Genomic DNA, 18,575 nt, shown 5'->3' with positions numbered 1-18,575 from the left:
GCATGATTTCTGCTAAGGTAATCTAACCTTGGAAGAGTCTTCCATTAAAGAAGTATTTTTTAAATTGTCAAAAATCATTTGACAATCATTTCATACTTCTGATTTTATAAAATGACTACTTCATAAACAGAGCTGTACACTTGACTTCTTGACTTTTCTAAAGTCATCTTTAAGTGAATAGTTACTGATTTTTCAACCTGACTATTCTACTTTGGACAACAGATAAGCCCCACTGAGAACCCCAGAGGTTTTTCCATACTAAGTTTAATTTTGGTAACAATTTAAAAGAAGTTTCAGATTTCAGCAGTTATAAGACCTCAGAGGAGAAAAATTTATGAAACTGACCCACTGAAGTAACCTTGGCCCTTATGTACAGTGTTCTCATAAACCAAATGTCCTGACTGGCCTCAGAAGGCACTTTCATCGGTTGGTTTTCTGGAATGGTTAGACAGGGTGTTAATTAGGTCAAAGTCCCAGGTTCATCACGTCTGCTCACCAATTACCTTAAAAGAGAGAAAAATTCTGACCCAGAATTTTTCCTTTAGGAAGATTCTAAACCTATTATATCTCCCTATAATCACATAAGCTCTAAAGACAGTGATCCAAGCTAGCAAGTATAGATGTGCCTTATAAATCTCCTGCAGAAATTCCTTTTACAAATAATCCAATCTTTTAACTTTCTTAGGGAATATAGTCTTCCTTCTAAAACATCATGGGTAGTCAGTTTCACAGAATAAATTCCTCTCTTAATTGTAAAATCTAGGCCCTGGTTTATGAAAATAAAATATGGAAACTTTATGATGGCATGCAAGAACACTGAAAAAAATAAAGACAGTTTGTCTTTATTAGAAATAAACGGATAAAGCAATGTTGCAATAGCAGTTGGTGTGTGGAAGTGTTTTTGACTAAATTGTTTTGACCCTTTTGTTCAAGTTCAGATAAGCTCACACATGCTGCACATATAAAAGGTTGTCAAAGCTCCAAATGGCTTTATTTTTATTTTTATCTATTAATTTATTTGGTCCCACCGTGTGGCCTGTGGGATCCCAGTTCCCCAGCCAGAGATGGAACCTGTGCCCCCCTGCAGTGGAAGCGCAGAGTCTTAACCACTGGACCACCAGGGAATTCCCTACTGATTTATTTTTTTATTGAAGTATAGTTGATTTACAATATTAGTTTCAGGTAGACAGCACAGTAATTCAGTGTTTTTACAGATTATGCTCCATTAAAAGTTATTACAAGATAATGGCTATAATTCCCTGTGCTGTACAATATAACCTAATTGCTTATCTATTTTATGCATAACAGTTTGTGTCTCTTAATCCCATACCCCTATCTTGCCTCTCTCTCCTTCCCTCTCCCTACTGGTAACTATCAATTCAAGTTTGTTTCTATATCTGTGTCTGTCTCTGTTCTGTTATATATGTTCATTTGTTTTATTTTTTAGATTCCACATATCATACAGTACTTGTCTCTCTCCGTCTGACTTATTTTACAAGCATAATATTCTCTAGGTACATCCACACTGCTGCAAATGGCAGAATTTCACTCCTTTATGGCTGAGTGATACTCGATTGTATATATATACCACATATTCTTTATCCATTTATCTGTTGATGGATGCTTAGGTTGCTTCCATATCTTGGCTATTGTAAATAATGCTGCTATGAATACTGGGGTACATGTATCTTTTTGAACTAGTGTTTTTGTCTTTTCTGGATATATGCCCAGGAGTGGAACTACTGGATCATATGGTAGCTCTATTTTTAGTTTTTTAAGGAACCTCCATACTGTTTTCCATAGTGGCTGCACCAATTTACACACCCACCAACAGTGTAGGAGGGTTCCCTTTTCTCTACATCCTTGCCAACATTTGCTATTGGTAGACTTTTGGATGATAGCCATTCTGACAGGTATGAGGTGATATCTCATTGTTGTTTTGATTTGTATTTCTCTAATAATTAGCAATGCTGAGCATCTTTTCATGAGACTGTCAGCCACCTGTATGCCTTCTTTGGAAAAATGTCTATTCAAGTCTTCTGCCCATTTTCTTTTTTGTTTTTTTTTTTGATTGTTTGCTTTCCTGATACTGAGCTGCACGAGCCATTTATATAGTCTGGATGTTAACCCCTTCTTGGCCATATCATTTGCAAATATGTTCTATTTCATTCTTTTACATGTAGCTGTCCAGTTTTCCCAGCACCACTTATTGAAGACACTGTCTTTTCTCCATTGTATATTCTTGCCTCCTTTGTCATAGTTTAATTGACCATAGGTGCGTGAGTTTATTTCTGGGCTCTCTATTCTGTTCCACTGATCTCTGTGTCTGATTTTGTACAGGACCATGCTGTATTGATTTCTGTAGCTTTGTAATACAGTCTGAAGTTTGGAAGCATAATACCTCCAGCTTTGTTCTTTCAAGATTGGTTTGGCTATTCAGGATCTACTGTGGTTCCATATAAGTTTTAGAATTATTTGTTCTAGTTCTGTGAAAAATGTTATGGGTATTTTGGTATGGATTGCATAACATCTGTAGATTTCTTTGGGTTGTATGGGCATTTTAACAACATTAATTCTTCTAATCCATAAGAATGGGATATCTTTCCATTGTTTTGTATCACCTTCAATTTTCTTCATCAATGTCTTATAGTTTTCAGAGTACTGGTATTTTACCCCCTTTGTTAAATTTATTCCTATTTTACACTCCCATTTACCACTGCAACAAAAAGAATAAAATACCTAGGAATAAACTGACCTAGGGAGACAAAAGGCCTGTATGCAGAAAACTATAAGACATTGATGAAAGAAATTAAAGATGATACCAACAGATGGAGAGATATACCATGTTCTTGGATTGGAAGAACAAATATTGTGAAAATGACTATACTACCCAAAGCAATCTACAGATTCAATGCAATCCCTATCAAATTACCTATGGCATTTTTTACAGAGCTAGAGCAAATCATCTTAAAATTTGTGTGGAGACACAAAAGACCCCGAATAGCCAAAGCAGTCTTGAGGGAAAAAAACAGAGCTGGAGGAATCAGACTCCCTGACTTCAGACTATACTACAAAGCTACAGTAATCAAGGCAATATGGTACTGGCACAAAAGCAGAAACATAGATCAATGGAACAAGATAGAAAGCCCAGAGATAAACCCACGCACCTATGGTCAACTAATCTATGACAAAGGAGGCAAAGATATACAATGGAGAAAAGACAGTCTCTTCAATAAGTGGTGCTGGGAAAACTGGACAGCTACATGTAAAAGAATGAAATTAGAACACTCCCTAACACCATACACAAAAATGAACTCAAAATGGATTTGAGACCTAAATATAAGACTGGACACTATAAAACTCTTAGAGGAAAACATAGGAAGAACACTCTTTGACATAAATCACAGCAAGATCTTTTTTGATCCACCTTTTAAGGTAATGGAAATAAAAACAAAAATAAACAAATGGGATCTAATGAAACTCCAAAGCTTTTGCAAAGCAAAGGAAACCATAAACAAGACGAAAAGACAACCCTCAGAGTGGGAGAAAATATTTGCCAACGAATCAACAAAGGATTAATCTCCAAAATATATAAACAGCTCATGCAGCTCAATATTAAAGAAACAAACAACCCAATCCAAAAATGGGCAGAAGACCTAAATAGACATTTCTCCAAAGAAGACATACAGATGGCCAAGAAACACATGAAAAGCTGCTCAACATCACTAATTATTAGAAAAATGCAAATCAAAACTACAATGAGGTATCACCTCACACCAGTTAGAGTGGGCATCCTCAGAAAATCTACAAACAACAAATGCCGGAGAGGGTGTGGAGAAAAGGGAACCCTCTTGCACTGCTGGTGGGAATGTAAATTGATACAGCCACTATGGAGAACAGTATAGAGGTTCCTTAAAAACTAAAAATAGAATTACCATATGATCCATCAATCTCACTACTGGGCATATACCCAGAGAAAACCATAATTCAAAAAGACACGTACACCCCAATGTTCATTGCAGCACTATTTACAATAGCCAGGTCATGGAAGCAAACTAAATGCCCATCAACAGACGAATGGATAAAGATGTAGTACATATATACAAAGGAATATTACTCAGCCATAAAAAGGAACAAAATTGAGTCATTTGTTGAGATGTGGATGGATCTAGAGACTATCATACAGAGTGAAGTAAGTCAGAAAGAGAAAAACAAATATCGTGTATTAATGCATGTATATGGAACCTAGAAAAATGGTACAGATGAACCGGTTTGCAGGGCAGAAGTTGAGACACAGATGTAGAGAACAAATGTATGGACACCAAGGGGGGAAAACCATGGTGGGGTGGGGATGGTGGTGTGCTGAATTGGGTGATTGGGATTGACATGTATACACTGATGTGTATAAAATTGATGACTAATAAGAACCTGCAGTATAAACAAACAAACAAACAAAAAACAACTAATACTAAACTTTCTTTGGGTTATTTGTATGGAAATATGTTAATATAAATGTTTCAGACATTACATGAAATTTCTAAAAATCTTGTATGTTCTGATATAATGTTATAAGTCATAATTCTAGTTATTACTTTAAAATGTATAACTCAGAAATAACTAAATTTCCTTGTTAATTGTATTATTATGAACTTTCATCAAATCTTTAACCATGGTCATTTTTAAGTCTTTTGTCATTTACAGACAGTTCTGGGTATACTCTGGTGCTTTTGCAAAAATGTTCCTATAAAAGGATTTCATCTTTAAGGAATTCATGGAAAAGACTCTGACAAGTACAGGTTTCTGGTAACTGACTACACTGCTGAACTGAATGAATAAGCATTTTCAGAACTCTAATGGAAAACTGATGTATTCATAAAAGTGCTAACAAAAGATCAAGATGAAAAAAAATTAATGACATGGGACTGAGTGAACTGATGAGCATGATTATAACTTTTGTGACTTTCTGTTTGAATTTAAAAAAATTTATTCCTATTCTTTTTGATGCAATTTTAAATGTGGCTTTTTTTAATTTTCTGATAGTTCATTATTAGTGTATAGAAAAGCAACAGATTTCTGTATATTAATCTTGTATCCTTAAACTTTACTAAATTCATTTATTGTTCTGATTGTTTTTGGGTGCAGACTTTAGGGTTTTCTATATAAAGTATCATGTCATCTACAAATAGTGACAATTTTACTTCTTCCCTTCCAATATGGATGCTTTTTATTATTTTTTAAATTAATTTATTTTTTCTGATTGCTGTGGCCAGGACTCCCAATACTATGTTAAATAGACATGGAAAGAGTGGGCATCCTTGCTTGTTCCTGAATTTAGAGGGAAGGTTTTCAGCTTTTCATCACTGAGTGTGATGTTAGCTGTGGGTTTGTCATAAATGGCTTTTATTTGTTGAGATATGTTCCCTCTATACCCACTTTGATGAGTTTTTATCATGAATGGATATTGAATTTTGTCAAATGCTTTTTCTACATCTGTTGAGATGGTCATGTGATCTTTATCCTTCCTTTTGTTAATGTGGTGAATCACATTGATTTGCAAATATTGAACCATCCTGCCTCCCTGGAATAAATCCAACTCAATTATGGTATATGATCCTTTTTATATACTGTTGGATTCAGTTTGCTAATATTTTGTTGAGGAGTTTTACATCTATACTTAAAGATATTGGTCTGTAATTTTTTTCTAGTATCTTCTTCTGGTTTTGATATTAGGGTAATTGTGGCCTCACAGAATGAACTTGGGAGTGTTCCATCTTCTTCAATTTTTTGGAATAGTTTGAGAAGGATAGGTATTAGTTCTTTTTTATATGTTTGGTAGAATTCACCTGTGAAGCCGTCTGGTCCTAGATTTTTGTTTGCTTGCATTTTTTTTTAATGCAAATTCAATTTCAGTACTAGCGATTGGTCTGTTCAAATATCTGTTTCTTCTTGATTCAGTTTTGGCAAGTTGTATGTTTCTAGAAATTTGTCCATTTCTTCTAGGTTGTCCAATTTGTTGGCTTATAACTGTTCATAGTATTATAATTTTTGTATCTCTGTGGTATTGGTTGTTATTTGTCCCTTTCATTTCTTATTTTATTTATTTGGGTCCTCTCTTTTCTTCTTGGTGATCTTGGCTTTATCAGTTTTTTTCTCTTTTCAAAATAACAGCTCTTGGTTTCATTGATCTTTTCTATTGTTTTATTAAATTTTCATTTTATTTATTTCCTCTCTTATCTTTACGATTTTCTTCCTTCTGCTGACTTTGGGTTTTGCTTGTTCTTCTTTTTCCAATTCCTTTAGGTGGTAGATTGGGTTATTTATTTGAGATTTGTCTTGTTCTTGAGGAAGGCCTATATCGCTATAAACTTCCCTCTTCAAACTTCTTTTGCTGTATTCCATAGATTTTGGAGTATTGTTTCCATTTTCATTTGTCTTGAGGTATTTTCTGATTTCCTCTTTGATTCCTTCATTGACTCACTGGTTTTTTGTTTTTTGTTTTTTTTTTTTTTTGCAGTATGCAGGCTTCTCACTGTTGTGGCCCCTCCCATTGCGGAGCATAGGCTCCGGACGCGCAGGCTCAGCAGCCATGGCTCACGGTCCTAGCCACTCCGCGGCATGTGGGATCCTCCCGGACCGGGTCATGAACCCGTGTCCCCTGCATTGGCAGGCGGACCCTCAACCACTGTGCCACCAGGGAAGCCTGACTCACTGTTTTTTTAGTGGCATGTTGTTTAGTCCCAAATGGCTTTAAAAGACTCTTTTTAAAAGCGATGTGTGCTCTGTATCTGCAGCTTAGATTTTAGCCTGAATATTATTTGAGAGTGACTCATCATTGACTATCTCTTTTGGTTGCCAACATGAATCAATTAACAAGTACTTATTGAACACTTATTATGCACTTAATAACTTAGTGTTCTAATGGGTTCTGTGGTAGGGTAAAAACCAAAGATAAACATACACGTGCTGTCAATGGGAGCTATAACTTTCTTGAGTTGAGACAAAATAAGGAACTGGTGAAGAAGATAGTATTATGTATGTGAGCACTGTATACTGACTGTATATAATCACACTGTATCTAATTCAGTGTGAATTTACTAGAGAAAATAACTGAATAAGACGTTTAAAGTGCTATATGACTATATAGTAAATGTGAAATGATTTAAAGAAGGTTTAATAGCTCACAATATGAACACATGGTTAAAATGAAGCTAAATGATACACACACCCTTCTCTTTCACCATGAAAAGCTAACATTTGCAAGCTATGTTGAACATTCTTACCACTTTTAAGGGATTCTCCAAACATTTTAAAACACAGTGTATATTGCAATTTTCAGTAGTATATGTTTGCCTCTCTACGGTAAGAATTTTAACTGGAAGATGATAGATATCCTAAAGGCTATCCTTAGGGAATCCATGAATTCTCTATGAAAGTCAGGCAAGAGATGTGAAAAAAACTCCATTTCCCTAAAGAGATGGACCAGATCTTTTATCAGATTCTCAACGGGGCCTATAATTAATGGAATCTTAGACCTAGGCCAATACTAATTACTAAAGTCAGTAAAGAGCAATGTTAGCTATACTAAGATTTTTATCTCTGACTCATGATTTTCTTCCAAAATAAAGTCACTTTTTAAACCACAATTTTAAGTTACTTTTGAATTAGAAAACATGAAAACATCTTAATATTTTCCAAAAGGTGTTGAGAATTACAATCAATATTCTACTAAATATGAATACAGGTTTTTTCAAAGTGAAATGAAGATCAAGTACAAATCATTAATTTCTCTCCTCAAACATGAGAGGTGCAAGAGTCTGGGGAATCATTGTACTTCTAAAGTTGTCCTCAGCAGTTCATTGTTGTGAACCTGAGAGAGCCCATGGATATGGAATCTTTTTACACCATTACCCTTGGGCATGTTGACTGGGACACAATCTTGAAAACAAGACAGATTCACAAAAGCACTCACATCACTCTGGTTTTTGGCCGTCTTCAAAGAGTGCAGCATCTTGGGATCATCGTTAATGCTGAGGGCTCCAATCATCTTTCCTTTGCTTTTCTCATAGTCTTTCTTGTACATCACCTGCAAAGACATCACACGTGCCAGATCTCACTCATCAGGAAGATCGCTGAGGCCCCCCCTGTCCAGGTGCCCAGGCCATACTCACATCGCTAGAGTTCCTGGTATTGGCTTTGGCTGCCAGCAGGGGAATGGCATCCACCTTAATGTCAAACTTCTTAGCTTTGGTCTTCTCCCAGTCATACTTATAAGCATTCTGGACAGAAAAATTTCAGCAGAGGAATGGGCAAAAGTAATATGCATGTTATCACACTTTAAAGACTAGAGGGTAACCCAATACCTTGTCTTAATATAAAAAGACCATTTTCTTTGTTTAAGAAATTGTGCATATTTTAGATAATTCTCCTCAAGATGAATCTTCCAATTCTCTAAGATTAAGTTTCTCTACTCTCCATGAGAATATTGTATTATATTAACTTCATTCTAGTTATCATACTAATATTTGATTCCTAACACTGTATATTTTATAGAGTGGCACAAATATTCTATAGTTAACTTACTTTGTATTATATAAAGGCACCATTTTCATTTGATCTCAAAGTCCTCTGGAAAGGTTATTTCACGAATCATTGCAATACTCATTGATGCTGGATAATTTTAGTACTTATTTAAAGAATTGTTGAAGAAATTGAAACCCTCAAGGGTAATTTGACTTTTCTATAAAATTATTTAGTTTGGAAATGAAAGATAGCAATGGATACCTGGCCTTATGCCTTTTGAATACCCTATATCTTTGTTAGTGCAAGTTCTCTTACATGTAGAAATAAGTATCATTTGTGTGAAATAAGGGACTTTACATGCCTGGGGAGTAAACAAAATGAAACTTTATCTTAAAATATGAGGTCCTGAAAGAAAATTATAGTATAGTATAAAAGGATATATGGCTAAAAGAGCTTACATTAAGATTTGCAATTAAACATACATGAACAGTGGTATTTTGAGGGTTGGTTAAAATATATTAAGATCGTCTCATTGTATAAAGCTACTTATAAGATCGCTACACACATTTTATAAGGTGAGTTTAAAGTTACCCTGGCAGAGGCACAGGGACACAATACAAATGTTAACTGTTATTCCCATCTTTAACATTGAAATATTTATTCAATGAGGCAATTCAAAAATAAAAGCATAGTTGTCAGTATAACACATGGCATAGTGCACGAGGAACTCACATCACTCAGGTTATAGGCGTTGACTTTGTGCTGGATAAAGGCAGGAGTATCTGGAGGTATATGGCACTTGAACTTTTCGTTTTCATGTTTTGCTTTGTAATTTAGCTGAGAGCAAGAGAGAGACAGAAAATGAGCCATTTAGTTCTCAATTCAGAAGAAGATTGTCCCAAAATACAAAAGAAAAAAAAATATTGGGTGGTACATTTCATGAGATAAAATGTAAAATACATTTTGTTAAATAACAACTGACAGAGTCGTTACGATCAAAAGAGAAATCCACCTGGAGGGGTGGGATAGGGAGGGTGGGAGGGAGACGCAAGAGGGAAGAGATATGGGAACATATGTATATGTATAACTGATTCACTTTGTTATAAAGCAGAAACTAACACACCATTGTAAAGCAATTATACCCCAATAAAGATGTTAAAAAAAAAAAAAAAAAAGAGAAATCCAGATCTAGGGTGGGCCACTCTGCCTTACTGACACTGCGTGGAGGATAGTTGACAGCTGTTATCATATCTGTCACCATGGTAGGGCCCTAATGGAAAGAGGTGGCACTTTCATACGTGGGAGCTCCCCTCTTTATATATCACAATTGGTCCTGTAGGTTCTGAGAGTGACAGCCTTTCTTCCTTTCTGCTGTCAACGCTCAATCACTGGAAAATCTTTTCTAACAAATCTGGTTATGTCCCCTCACATGCATTATGGTTTGTGGATACTCTAACTGAAGCCTTCATTCCTGGCCATAATCTACTGAGGTTACTTTTATTTTTCATTTTTTTATTTCAACACAAGTTTGGAAATTCACACTGAAAATTTATATGATAAAATGTATCTCAAAGACTCCATTTCCTAAAAACTTATTTGAGAGACAGAGAAATCCCATGTACTGAATACCCGCTCTGGGCCAGGATGTGTACTATGCGCGTATCTTCTTTCACAATCTTCAAAACCACCACAAATTATCAAAGGGAACTATGAGGTATGGAGAGGTTAAACAACTTTCCTAGGCCCCAGGTCATAAATGACAGAGCTGGAATTTGAATCCTGTTCTCTCTGACTCAGAAACTCATGTTCTTTCCAGTGCATTAAGCTACGTTAGTTTCCCTTGCAGAGCTCTTTTACTATAATTGTTATCCACCCAAGAAGATGTAAGGTAACTAAATAGGAAAGTATTTTAGGTGATTACAAATATATACAAGTTAAACTTGTTAGAAGTTACGTAGCCTTTTTTATAAATGTGACAAGTCACTGGATTTCACGTATAGAGTTATGATATGCTATCCCTCATAACTGGATTTCTTGGATATTTAGGGGAACTTACATCACTCAGCTGTTTGGAATTGACTTGGGCTTGCACCAGAACAGGAGAGTCGGTGACCTGAGTGAATTTTGTCTTATCTGGGTGGACTCTGTAGGTGTACTGTGGGGGAAAGAGAATCACGTTTAGTAGTATCACTTGTCAAATCCGAGTTGGCCTATAGGCCAAGCAAGCAGAACCCCATCCCCCAAAAGAAAAGAAACTTTCAGTAAGCAAAATGCATTTTTTCTAATTAGACTGCAGTTTCTTTGAGAGATGCTCTTACATCTATATAGGAAACTTTCCCATATCTACAGATTCCTGATTACTTTTCTTTGGGAAAATGAGCTAGAATTAGCGCTTGAGACACGTGGGTGACAACAGGGAAAAATAAATTGTGTTTCTTACAGACTCCTTGCTTGCATTTGTTTGCAAAAGTGTCAAAATATTAAACACATCTTGATCACTAGATACTGTGGAGGGTGGTAACATTCACAGTTTATACTACAGACTTACATCTTTACACTTATCTAGTTTCTTGATTGCTTCATATTCTTGAGTTATGGTCTGGGGGAAGAAGCCTTTGCCTCTGTCCTCTTCATATTCTGCTTTGTAGTTTTTCTATGAGGAAAAGAGATCAGACATAAGGATGCAACCAGTGTATTCATGCCCGAAAAATGTGTTATTTGGGAAGTCAAACAATTGCCTTAGAACTTACATCACTGTTCTGAGCTGAGACTTTCATGCAGTGTGTATGATATGGATCCTCAAAGCTGCCTACATAATGTCCCAAAATATTCTTTAAGTAGGAATCTTTATATTTAGTCTGAAAGACAAAACATATTTCATTTGTTTATTGGCAAAGTGATGGGTCTTTGATTTAACAGAGGAAATGACCATGGGGTGGCTTACATCACTACTGAAGTTCTGCAGAACTGTATCAAGCTTAAATTTGGGGGTCTCACAGTAATTTATGCTCTTTGCCTTTGTCTTTTCATAGTTTTCCTTGTACAGTTTCTGTCAAAGAAAAAATAATCAGTTACAGTAGATTCCTGTCACTCCCACCCTGATTATTACACTTGTATTTTCCAACACTAAACAAAGGAAGAAGAAAAAAGATATTACCTGTCAACTGTCTAAAAACTGACAATCAAACATTGGCATGTCATAAATGATAAACCTTTTCTATTAGCTATTATTGTAAAGCCTAAGTTTTTAATATTCTCCAAAAAATTAAGAAACCACTATACTGCCTCAGACCAAGACCTTAGTTGTAGAGGTTCTTGCGTATCTGAATTGCTGCCTTTTAGACCTCCCAGCTCAATACTCTTCCCTCACTAGTGATGCCCCAATAAACAGGAATACTCTGAGCAACAGCAAATTGCTCATTTTTTTTAAACAAACCTTCATGGAAAAAGTCTAGCACACAGAGAAATACGCACTCTTCCTCTTTCCACCAAGGAAAAAAATCCCTTATCATACGAACAGACAGTACACCTTAAAAATAAGGTATATACAAGAGTCTACTAACTCCTCTTCTCTGCTAGGATTTATCTTTAGCTCTAAAAGTTACTGGATTTTACAGTGCACAACATGATTTTTTCATGTTCGGTTTTGAAATTGTAAATAGTGCTATTCATTTTCAATATTTTTATATTGCTGTCTTTTTCAACAAAATGGATTTGAACTTCAGTTCTTATACGTTTGATAAAGATGACCTTCATTTAGTAAGCAGGCAATGTGCTTTGCAGTGATTTCCCAGTAGAGCTATTTGAACAGATCCATTTACATCCTCTCACCTGCCACTCCACTCGCCCCACTCCTCAGTCACATGTACACATTTCTGTGGTGCTGACTTAATTCAAGGCACAAAGAAAAGACAACTAACTCACACAGAGAGCTACATATAATCCTCAAATACTGGAAAACTTAATACTGCCTAACCAAAAGGGAAAAACTCAACTGATCTTATGTTCAGTCTCTTTATATATTGATATATAATCAAAGTGGCCTTGGGCTGTTAGTCTTTTAATGCCAGGCCCAGTTCTCACTTATCTAATCTATTTGAAACCTAATGGATTAGACAAGCTCTTAATATTCCACACGTAGAAATTGCTCTGAAGGCTTAGGGAGCCATCTTTTAAGTTCTGCTGTCTGCAGATGATGGTTTCTGGGGCCAAGACCTGAGTAGAAAATGGCAGAGTCTGGGGAGAGAAGTTGTGAAACACAGGACCTTTTCCTTCTTCTCCTAGCAGCAGGCTGGAAGCGCACAAGGGTAGGGCACTAAGTGGCTTCGTCTTTCTCTCCTCCACTTTCAAAGTCTCCTTCTGCCTCTGTCAGAATCACAACGTAACTCCTACAATGTACTCTTTGCCCACACAAAGGCATAGGCTCCTGGAGCTTATAAGCAAATGAGGATTTCCCTGCCCGCTGAACTAAGTCCACAGGCTCCCCAAATTGACACACATCATACTCAGAGGCACTAATGCCTTCCTGTGGTTAGACAGCTCCAGGGAAACTGTTACACCATAACCTTAAAGTATTTGTAAAGTTCTATTTGCATTTATTCATTATAGAAGGGGAGAAGTTTCATCTCTCTTGCTGCTAAGGTTAAAAACACACTTTTGACAAGAATATACTTACATCGCTTAGGGCAACTCCTGCCGCCTTCAGCTGCCTAAGCAGTGGGTTTTCTGAAGCAGGAAGTACATTATAATCTGCTTTTCCTTTATTCTTTTCATAGTCTTCTTTGTATTTTACCTGTAGGAGTGAAATAAAGTGATAAAGTAACTCTCCAGGTTATTTTTGCTCTCGTCTCTATTACAGATATTATGACACAGCTCCACAAATCGATTTTCTCTTTAGAAAAATGGCAGCTTGACATTTCATAAACAAAATATTCATAGTAACTTATGACAGCAGCAGGGAAACTGCATACATTTTCAGGATATCTTTTCTTCTCATTCATTTATTCATTCAAAAATATCCATAGGGCATTGATTACGTTCCTGGCCCTGGGACAGATACAAGAAAGAGTAACACATGGTCCCTGACCTCAGAGAGAGAGGGAGGGAAGGTGGGGGGCAGGGGGAGAGAAATAATAAAAGAAAGATGCACATCATAATAACGACAGTACATCATGCCCCAGATACCTGCTGCTCCAGAACCCTCATTCATCTCTTAACCTCCACCTGCCTATGTGCCAACACATTTTTAAAGAAAAAAGCTAGAAGCTTCATGCCTCATCCGTGACTGTGTGTGTGAGCACATGTGTATTTAATGTACACGCGGGAGGAAGAGGAAGGGGCTGGGGCTAGATGAATGCTGGCAACCTCATCTTCTCCTTCTGCACCCCCCTGCTTTGCACCTTCAATTCCAGCTATGACAGAAGCTTTAAGTGAGGGCCCAAAAGCCCCCTTCAGGTGCATGTCCAAAGGAAAGAAAACAAGAAACTGGTCCTAATCTTGACCATGATCTCCAGTGCCAGCTATTTGTTCAAGCAATGTAATGTGAGAATATAGACAAGTTGAGGGAATCCTAGATAATCTGCCAACATTTAAGAACCTCAGAAACAAATACAATCATCTTGGTATCCAAAGGCAGGAGATACACTCTGAAACACAGATGCATCACCCCCTAGAGCCCAAACAGGGGACTCGCAGGGGGTGTTCTACAGGAGTGGAGGATATAGATAACCTCTCTATCTTATAGAATTATCTATTTCCTTGAACAATGGAAACAACCAGAAAGGAAATTTCACAAACCCTACTATCCGCCTATCTGCATCTTGGATTCGCAACCTCCTCTCCTGTTTCTGGGGAAGCCATCCCCTCCTCTTAAGTGCCAGGTCCCTTCCCCTTTCCCCTATTCTAGGACAACACTCCAGCCACTTTCTTCCCCCGGCCCTCAACATCATCACATTTTCCCACTACACTGGATTTTTCTTCTGTCAGCATAGAAACATGGTATTTTTGTCTCCTACCTAAAAAAATCCCCTCTTCACCTACTTATCCATCAGCTACTACCCCTTTTTCTTCTTTTCTTTTCAGGAAAATACTTTGGAAGAGTGGAGTACACTCATATTCTATGTCTCTCTTTTCATTCACTCACGAACCCTCTCTAAGCAGATTCAACCAAATTGCTCTTATTAAGTTCACCAGAGACCATACATTGATAAATCCACTTCAGAAACATTTGACACAGTTGCTCACTCCCTTCCTTCTTCACCTGCTTCCCAAGACATCACTTTCTCCTAATTTTGCTCCAATCCCATCTCACTGATGTCTTCACATGGAAGCACTCCAGAGTTCAGTCCTTAGAGTTTTCTGTCTACACTTGCTCCCTTGATGGCCTCCAGTCTTATGACATTAAATACAGTCCATATGCTACTGATGCCCAAATTTATACAGCCTTCCCAGATATCTCTCCTGAAACTTCAGACCCATGTAATCAAATGCCCACTTGACATTTCCACTTAGGTGTCTCAAAGGCATCTCAAATTTTACATATCTGAAGAGCTCAGGTCTCCCCTCTAAAAAGAAATTACCTACTCCTTCCACCATCTTCCCTATCTTGACAAAGGGAAACCTCATCCACCTAGTTGCTTAGACCAAAGCTTTTCTCTCATATCCCACATCCAACCCATCAGCAAATCAGGTCAGCTTTACTTTCAAAATACTTCTCATCACTTTCTGTGCTACCCTCCTGGTCCAAAATATCACTGTCTTGCACCTGGATACTGAAATAGCCTCCTAAGTGATGTGATTTTTCTGCTTTCACTGCTCCAGCAGAGCCAGCACCAGGGTTAGAATCAAGTCTGATTGGCTTTGAACATATTGCTCTTTCTAGTGCTTTAGAATGCCTAGGAGTAGACTATTTACCAAAGTCACGCTATAGAGTATATGAGCAGATCCATGGATTCAAGTATCTTGTCTGTGACTATATTTTCACCAGTTAGTAGGAAAATAGAAAAATGATGGTAGTTGTAAGTGTGAAGTGTCTATATGCATATAAGGCTGCCAGTTGCTTTTTCTTGAGAAATTCTTTTGTCCTTTCTACTTCTGGGTATCAGAACGTCCTTTAGTCTAAGAAATGCTGAAGATGGTAATTGAGTATTGTGAATTCTCCTACATGGCAATTTTTTAAAAAAAAATTTGGTAGCCCTATTGTAATCCCAAAGTATTTTTCTTATTGTTCCCCTAAGAACCTTTTTTTCCCATTATATACAAAAGTAAGAGTTGTAAGAAATTCAGCCACACTGAGACCATCAAGATAAAAGAGAGAATGTCCCCATACCTTGCTAGTTGCCACCCCAGCTTGTTTATTCATTTTGTACTCTGGTGTTTCAGTCTGCATGAAGTAGATCTGGTCTTTCATATTCTCAAAGTCTTCCTGGTATTTCCTCTGTAAGACATTAAACATGCTGGAGAACTGCTGAGGGAACAAACTACATAAATATTTTATACGCGAGGACAGAGGCCATTTGGAGATGTTACCCAAAGCCATGCTCCTCTTAGCTTCTGCAGGTCAGATTACAATTATAGAATGTGGTGCCATCACAAAAACCATTAGCAACTTAACAGAGACTTGGGAAAATTATAATAGGCTGAAAGACAACTTCAAATAAGGAGCTCTCAAAGGCCAGAGGCAGAGAACTTAAGAGAAGAGAAAAAGGGGACTTATGTTTTCCAGGGAGGAGAATCTAGGAAGAAACTAATCAGTTTCATAAATGTACCGTTCGAGTGCCCAGACACAGAATAAACTTAAAAGGGCCCCTTTCACCTGTACTCACTTTGAAACCATATTGTTCCTATGAAAACCGAGGCAAGAATAATGGAATCCAATAAAAACAGCATTTCTCAAAAGGAAGGAAAGATTGTGGAATTTCTTTCTAAATAGGAACACTACACAGGTCTTACCCCCAAGAAGAGGTGCCCAGATTCAAATGTTCCACTACCATTGCAGGAGCAGCAGGTGGCTAGAAGTCATACAGGAAAGGGTCACCCTCTCAACCCAAGGACATCTGGCAATCCATTCCTACTTACCGTGCTGATGTTATTAGCATTCATTCTGGCGGTTGCAACTTCAAAGCAAGGTGTCTCACTCCATTTGCCTTTGATTTTATTTTCATAGTCTTCCTTGTATTTTTGCTAGGATAAAAAAACAAGAAAGAAAGAAAATAAGAGAAGCAAAATCTGGGAATTGCCAAATAAAGCAGCTAATTAAGTGGTAGTGGTTGGCTTTTAAAAATATCTTGACCAGGCCCTTCCTGGGTACTTAACAGATGTCTTCAAATCTCCCAGTATAGTGTCAATTTACCCAAAAGAAGGTTGGGTGCGGGGCATAGAGGTATCAATCCCTGCTTTGCTGAGTTTAGAGACTTAGTTCATTGAGAACTCACAGATGGTCCCTGATGTTTGAGGGAAGAGAGAGTTGGATGCATCTTCCTTCTATAATTCATAGTTATAATAAAACCACTCAACCCCAGATTTTCATGCCCGATGAACTTTGCCATTAATTTGTGAGCTTTACCAAAACTCCTAGTTATCCAGAAAGCAACACCACAACAAAATTTGGCATGAAGGCCAATGAATAAGACTTCCTGGTTTAGACTTAAAGAAATTTTAATGAGAACTGACAAGTAATTAAAAAATTGAACTGCTGTCCCATATTAACTCACAAACACCACACCACCTGAATCTTAGGCTGTGAGCTCCTTGGAAAGAGGAATTGTATCTTTTTCATTTTTGAATCCTCTGGATCTAACACAAAATGCAGTATGCAGAAGTTACCACATAAATGTATGTTCAACTATGTTAAATTGAACCTAGTCCATGATATATTGACTACCTTGGCTTGAATGTTCTTGGAATCAAATTAACCCCAAATTTGGGACATGAGCCCGAGTCAGAGCTGGGTTAGAGCAATTTCCCCTCCTTTGCTCAATAGAATGTGTCCACAGACATTACCGGGGGTCTCAAAGTGTTTGCCTGCCTATACCCCCACCACATTCTTCAAAGAAAAAGAAAGTCATTTTCTGTTACGCCTTTAAAGAACAAGTACCAAGGGTGAGTGATACGCAAAGCCAGAGAATTTGAGTTATAGGAAGCCCAGCCCTCTCTCTAACACCCTATATCCTTTCTTCTCAAAAGGTTAACATTCTAGATCCCAGTTTCTCCTTTCAGGTCCAGACCTAGTGTCAACTGGAAATTCCAACCTGAAATCTTATATCTTTCCTATCACAAGTCTGTAAGAAAGCAGAGAAGCAGGCACAGAGAAGCTAACTAAAGGGACTTCCCAGTGTTTCTTACAGACCCCCCTGTAACAACCCCAGCTGGTTGTAGTAGGCATGGTATACACGAACAGCCCTACCTGCCTACCCATCTCTACAAAACGCGCTGAGCCAGGAGGAGGTGCTGGCATGTACTTGATGGCTTTGGCCAAAGACAAAGGTGAGAGACTTGATTCTGAAAGGTACAGTAAGGAAGGATGGTAAACAGAATGTAATGGCAATATAATCATTACAGATATGTGTTCCTTATGTTAAAATCTGAACTGGAGGCTGTAAGACAAAGGGATGGATCTGGGAGACATAATCTGACAAGGAAATGCTAAGAAATTACAGCACGAAAGGGAGTAGATAAAGGAGATTTTATGTTTTTGGAGAGAAAGGAAATGATACTGAAACATGGGTCAAAGCAGCTTAAGAGTGAGGAAAACTTCAAAAGAAAGGCAGCAAGTCCCACATCTAAGTCACCCCTGGCAGCCCTACACCTCTCTTACTGGATGGTTTGTTGTTGGATGGACTGCTACCCATCACAAGCACTTCTTCCCAATTATTATTGGGACTATTATATTGGGGCTATTATTATTTGACTATTATTTTGGATGCACAACAGCCATTTAGAAGTTGGAAATCTGGATGAGACTGGGATGAATAACTATCACCATGGCTGAATCTAAATGACCTTCATCCACAGCCCTCCTCCCCTTGGATCATATTGTTATTCCACAAAGCAAACCC

At 37.4% G+C, this 18,575-nt stretch overlaps 1 protein-coding gene across 1 annotated transcript in view; it reads right to left on the bottom strand.

Moving 5' to 3' along the window:
- The window catches only part of NEB (nebulin), a 253,510-nt gene that overhangs the window by 163,252 nt on the left and 71,683 nt on the right, over positions 1 to 18,575 (bottom strand). Inside the window, exons 17-26 of the mRNA XM_029224606.1 lie at positions 16,597 to 16,701; positions 15,848 to 15,955; positions 13,196 to 13,312; positions 11,465 to 11,569; positions 11,271 to 11,378; positions 11,069 to 11,173; positions 10,577 to 10,675; positions 9,253 to 9,357; positions 8,169 to 8,276; positions 7,970 to 8,083 (exon numbers count right to left, since the gene is read on the bottom strand). Of these exons, the coding sequence (XP_029080439.1) occupies positions 7,970 to 8,083; positions 8,169 to 8,276; positions 9,253 to 9,357; positions 10,577 to 10,675; positions 11,069 to 11,173; positions 11,271 to 11,378; positions 11,465 to 11,569; positions 13,196 to 13,312; positions 15,848 to 15,955; positions 16,597 to 16,701 (1,074 nt within the window). The remainder of the gene's footprint in view (positions 1 to 7,969; positions 8,084 to 8,168; positions 8,277 to 9,252; positions 9,358 to 10,576; positions 10,676 to 11,068; positions 11,174 to 11,270; positions 11,379 to 11,464; positions 11,570 to 13,195; positions 13,313 to 15,847; positions 15,956 to 16,596; positions 16,702 to 18,575) is intronic.

This window comes from Monodon monoceros, unplaced genomic scaffold (assembly GCF_005190385.1).
Source record: "Monodon monoceros isolate NGI ecotype Baffin Bay Population unplaced genomic scaffold, NGI_Narwhal_1 Super_Scaffold_16, whole genome shotgun sequence".
In the NCBI taxonomy this organism is placed as follows: Eukaryota; Metazoa; Chordata; class Mammalia; order Artiodactyla; family Monodontidae; genus Monodon; species Monodon monoceros.
The sequence above is the reverse complement of the archived record's forward strand: the minus strand, read 5'-3'. Positions and strand labels throughout refer to the sequence as shown.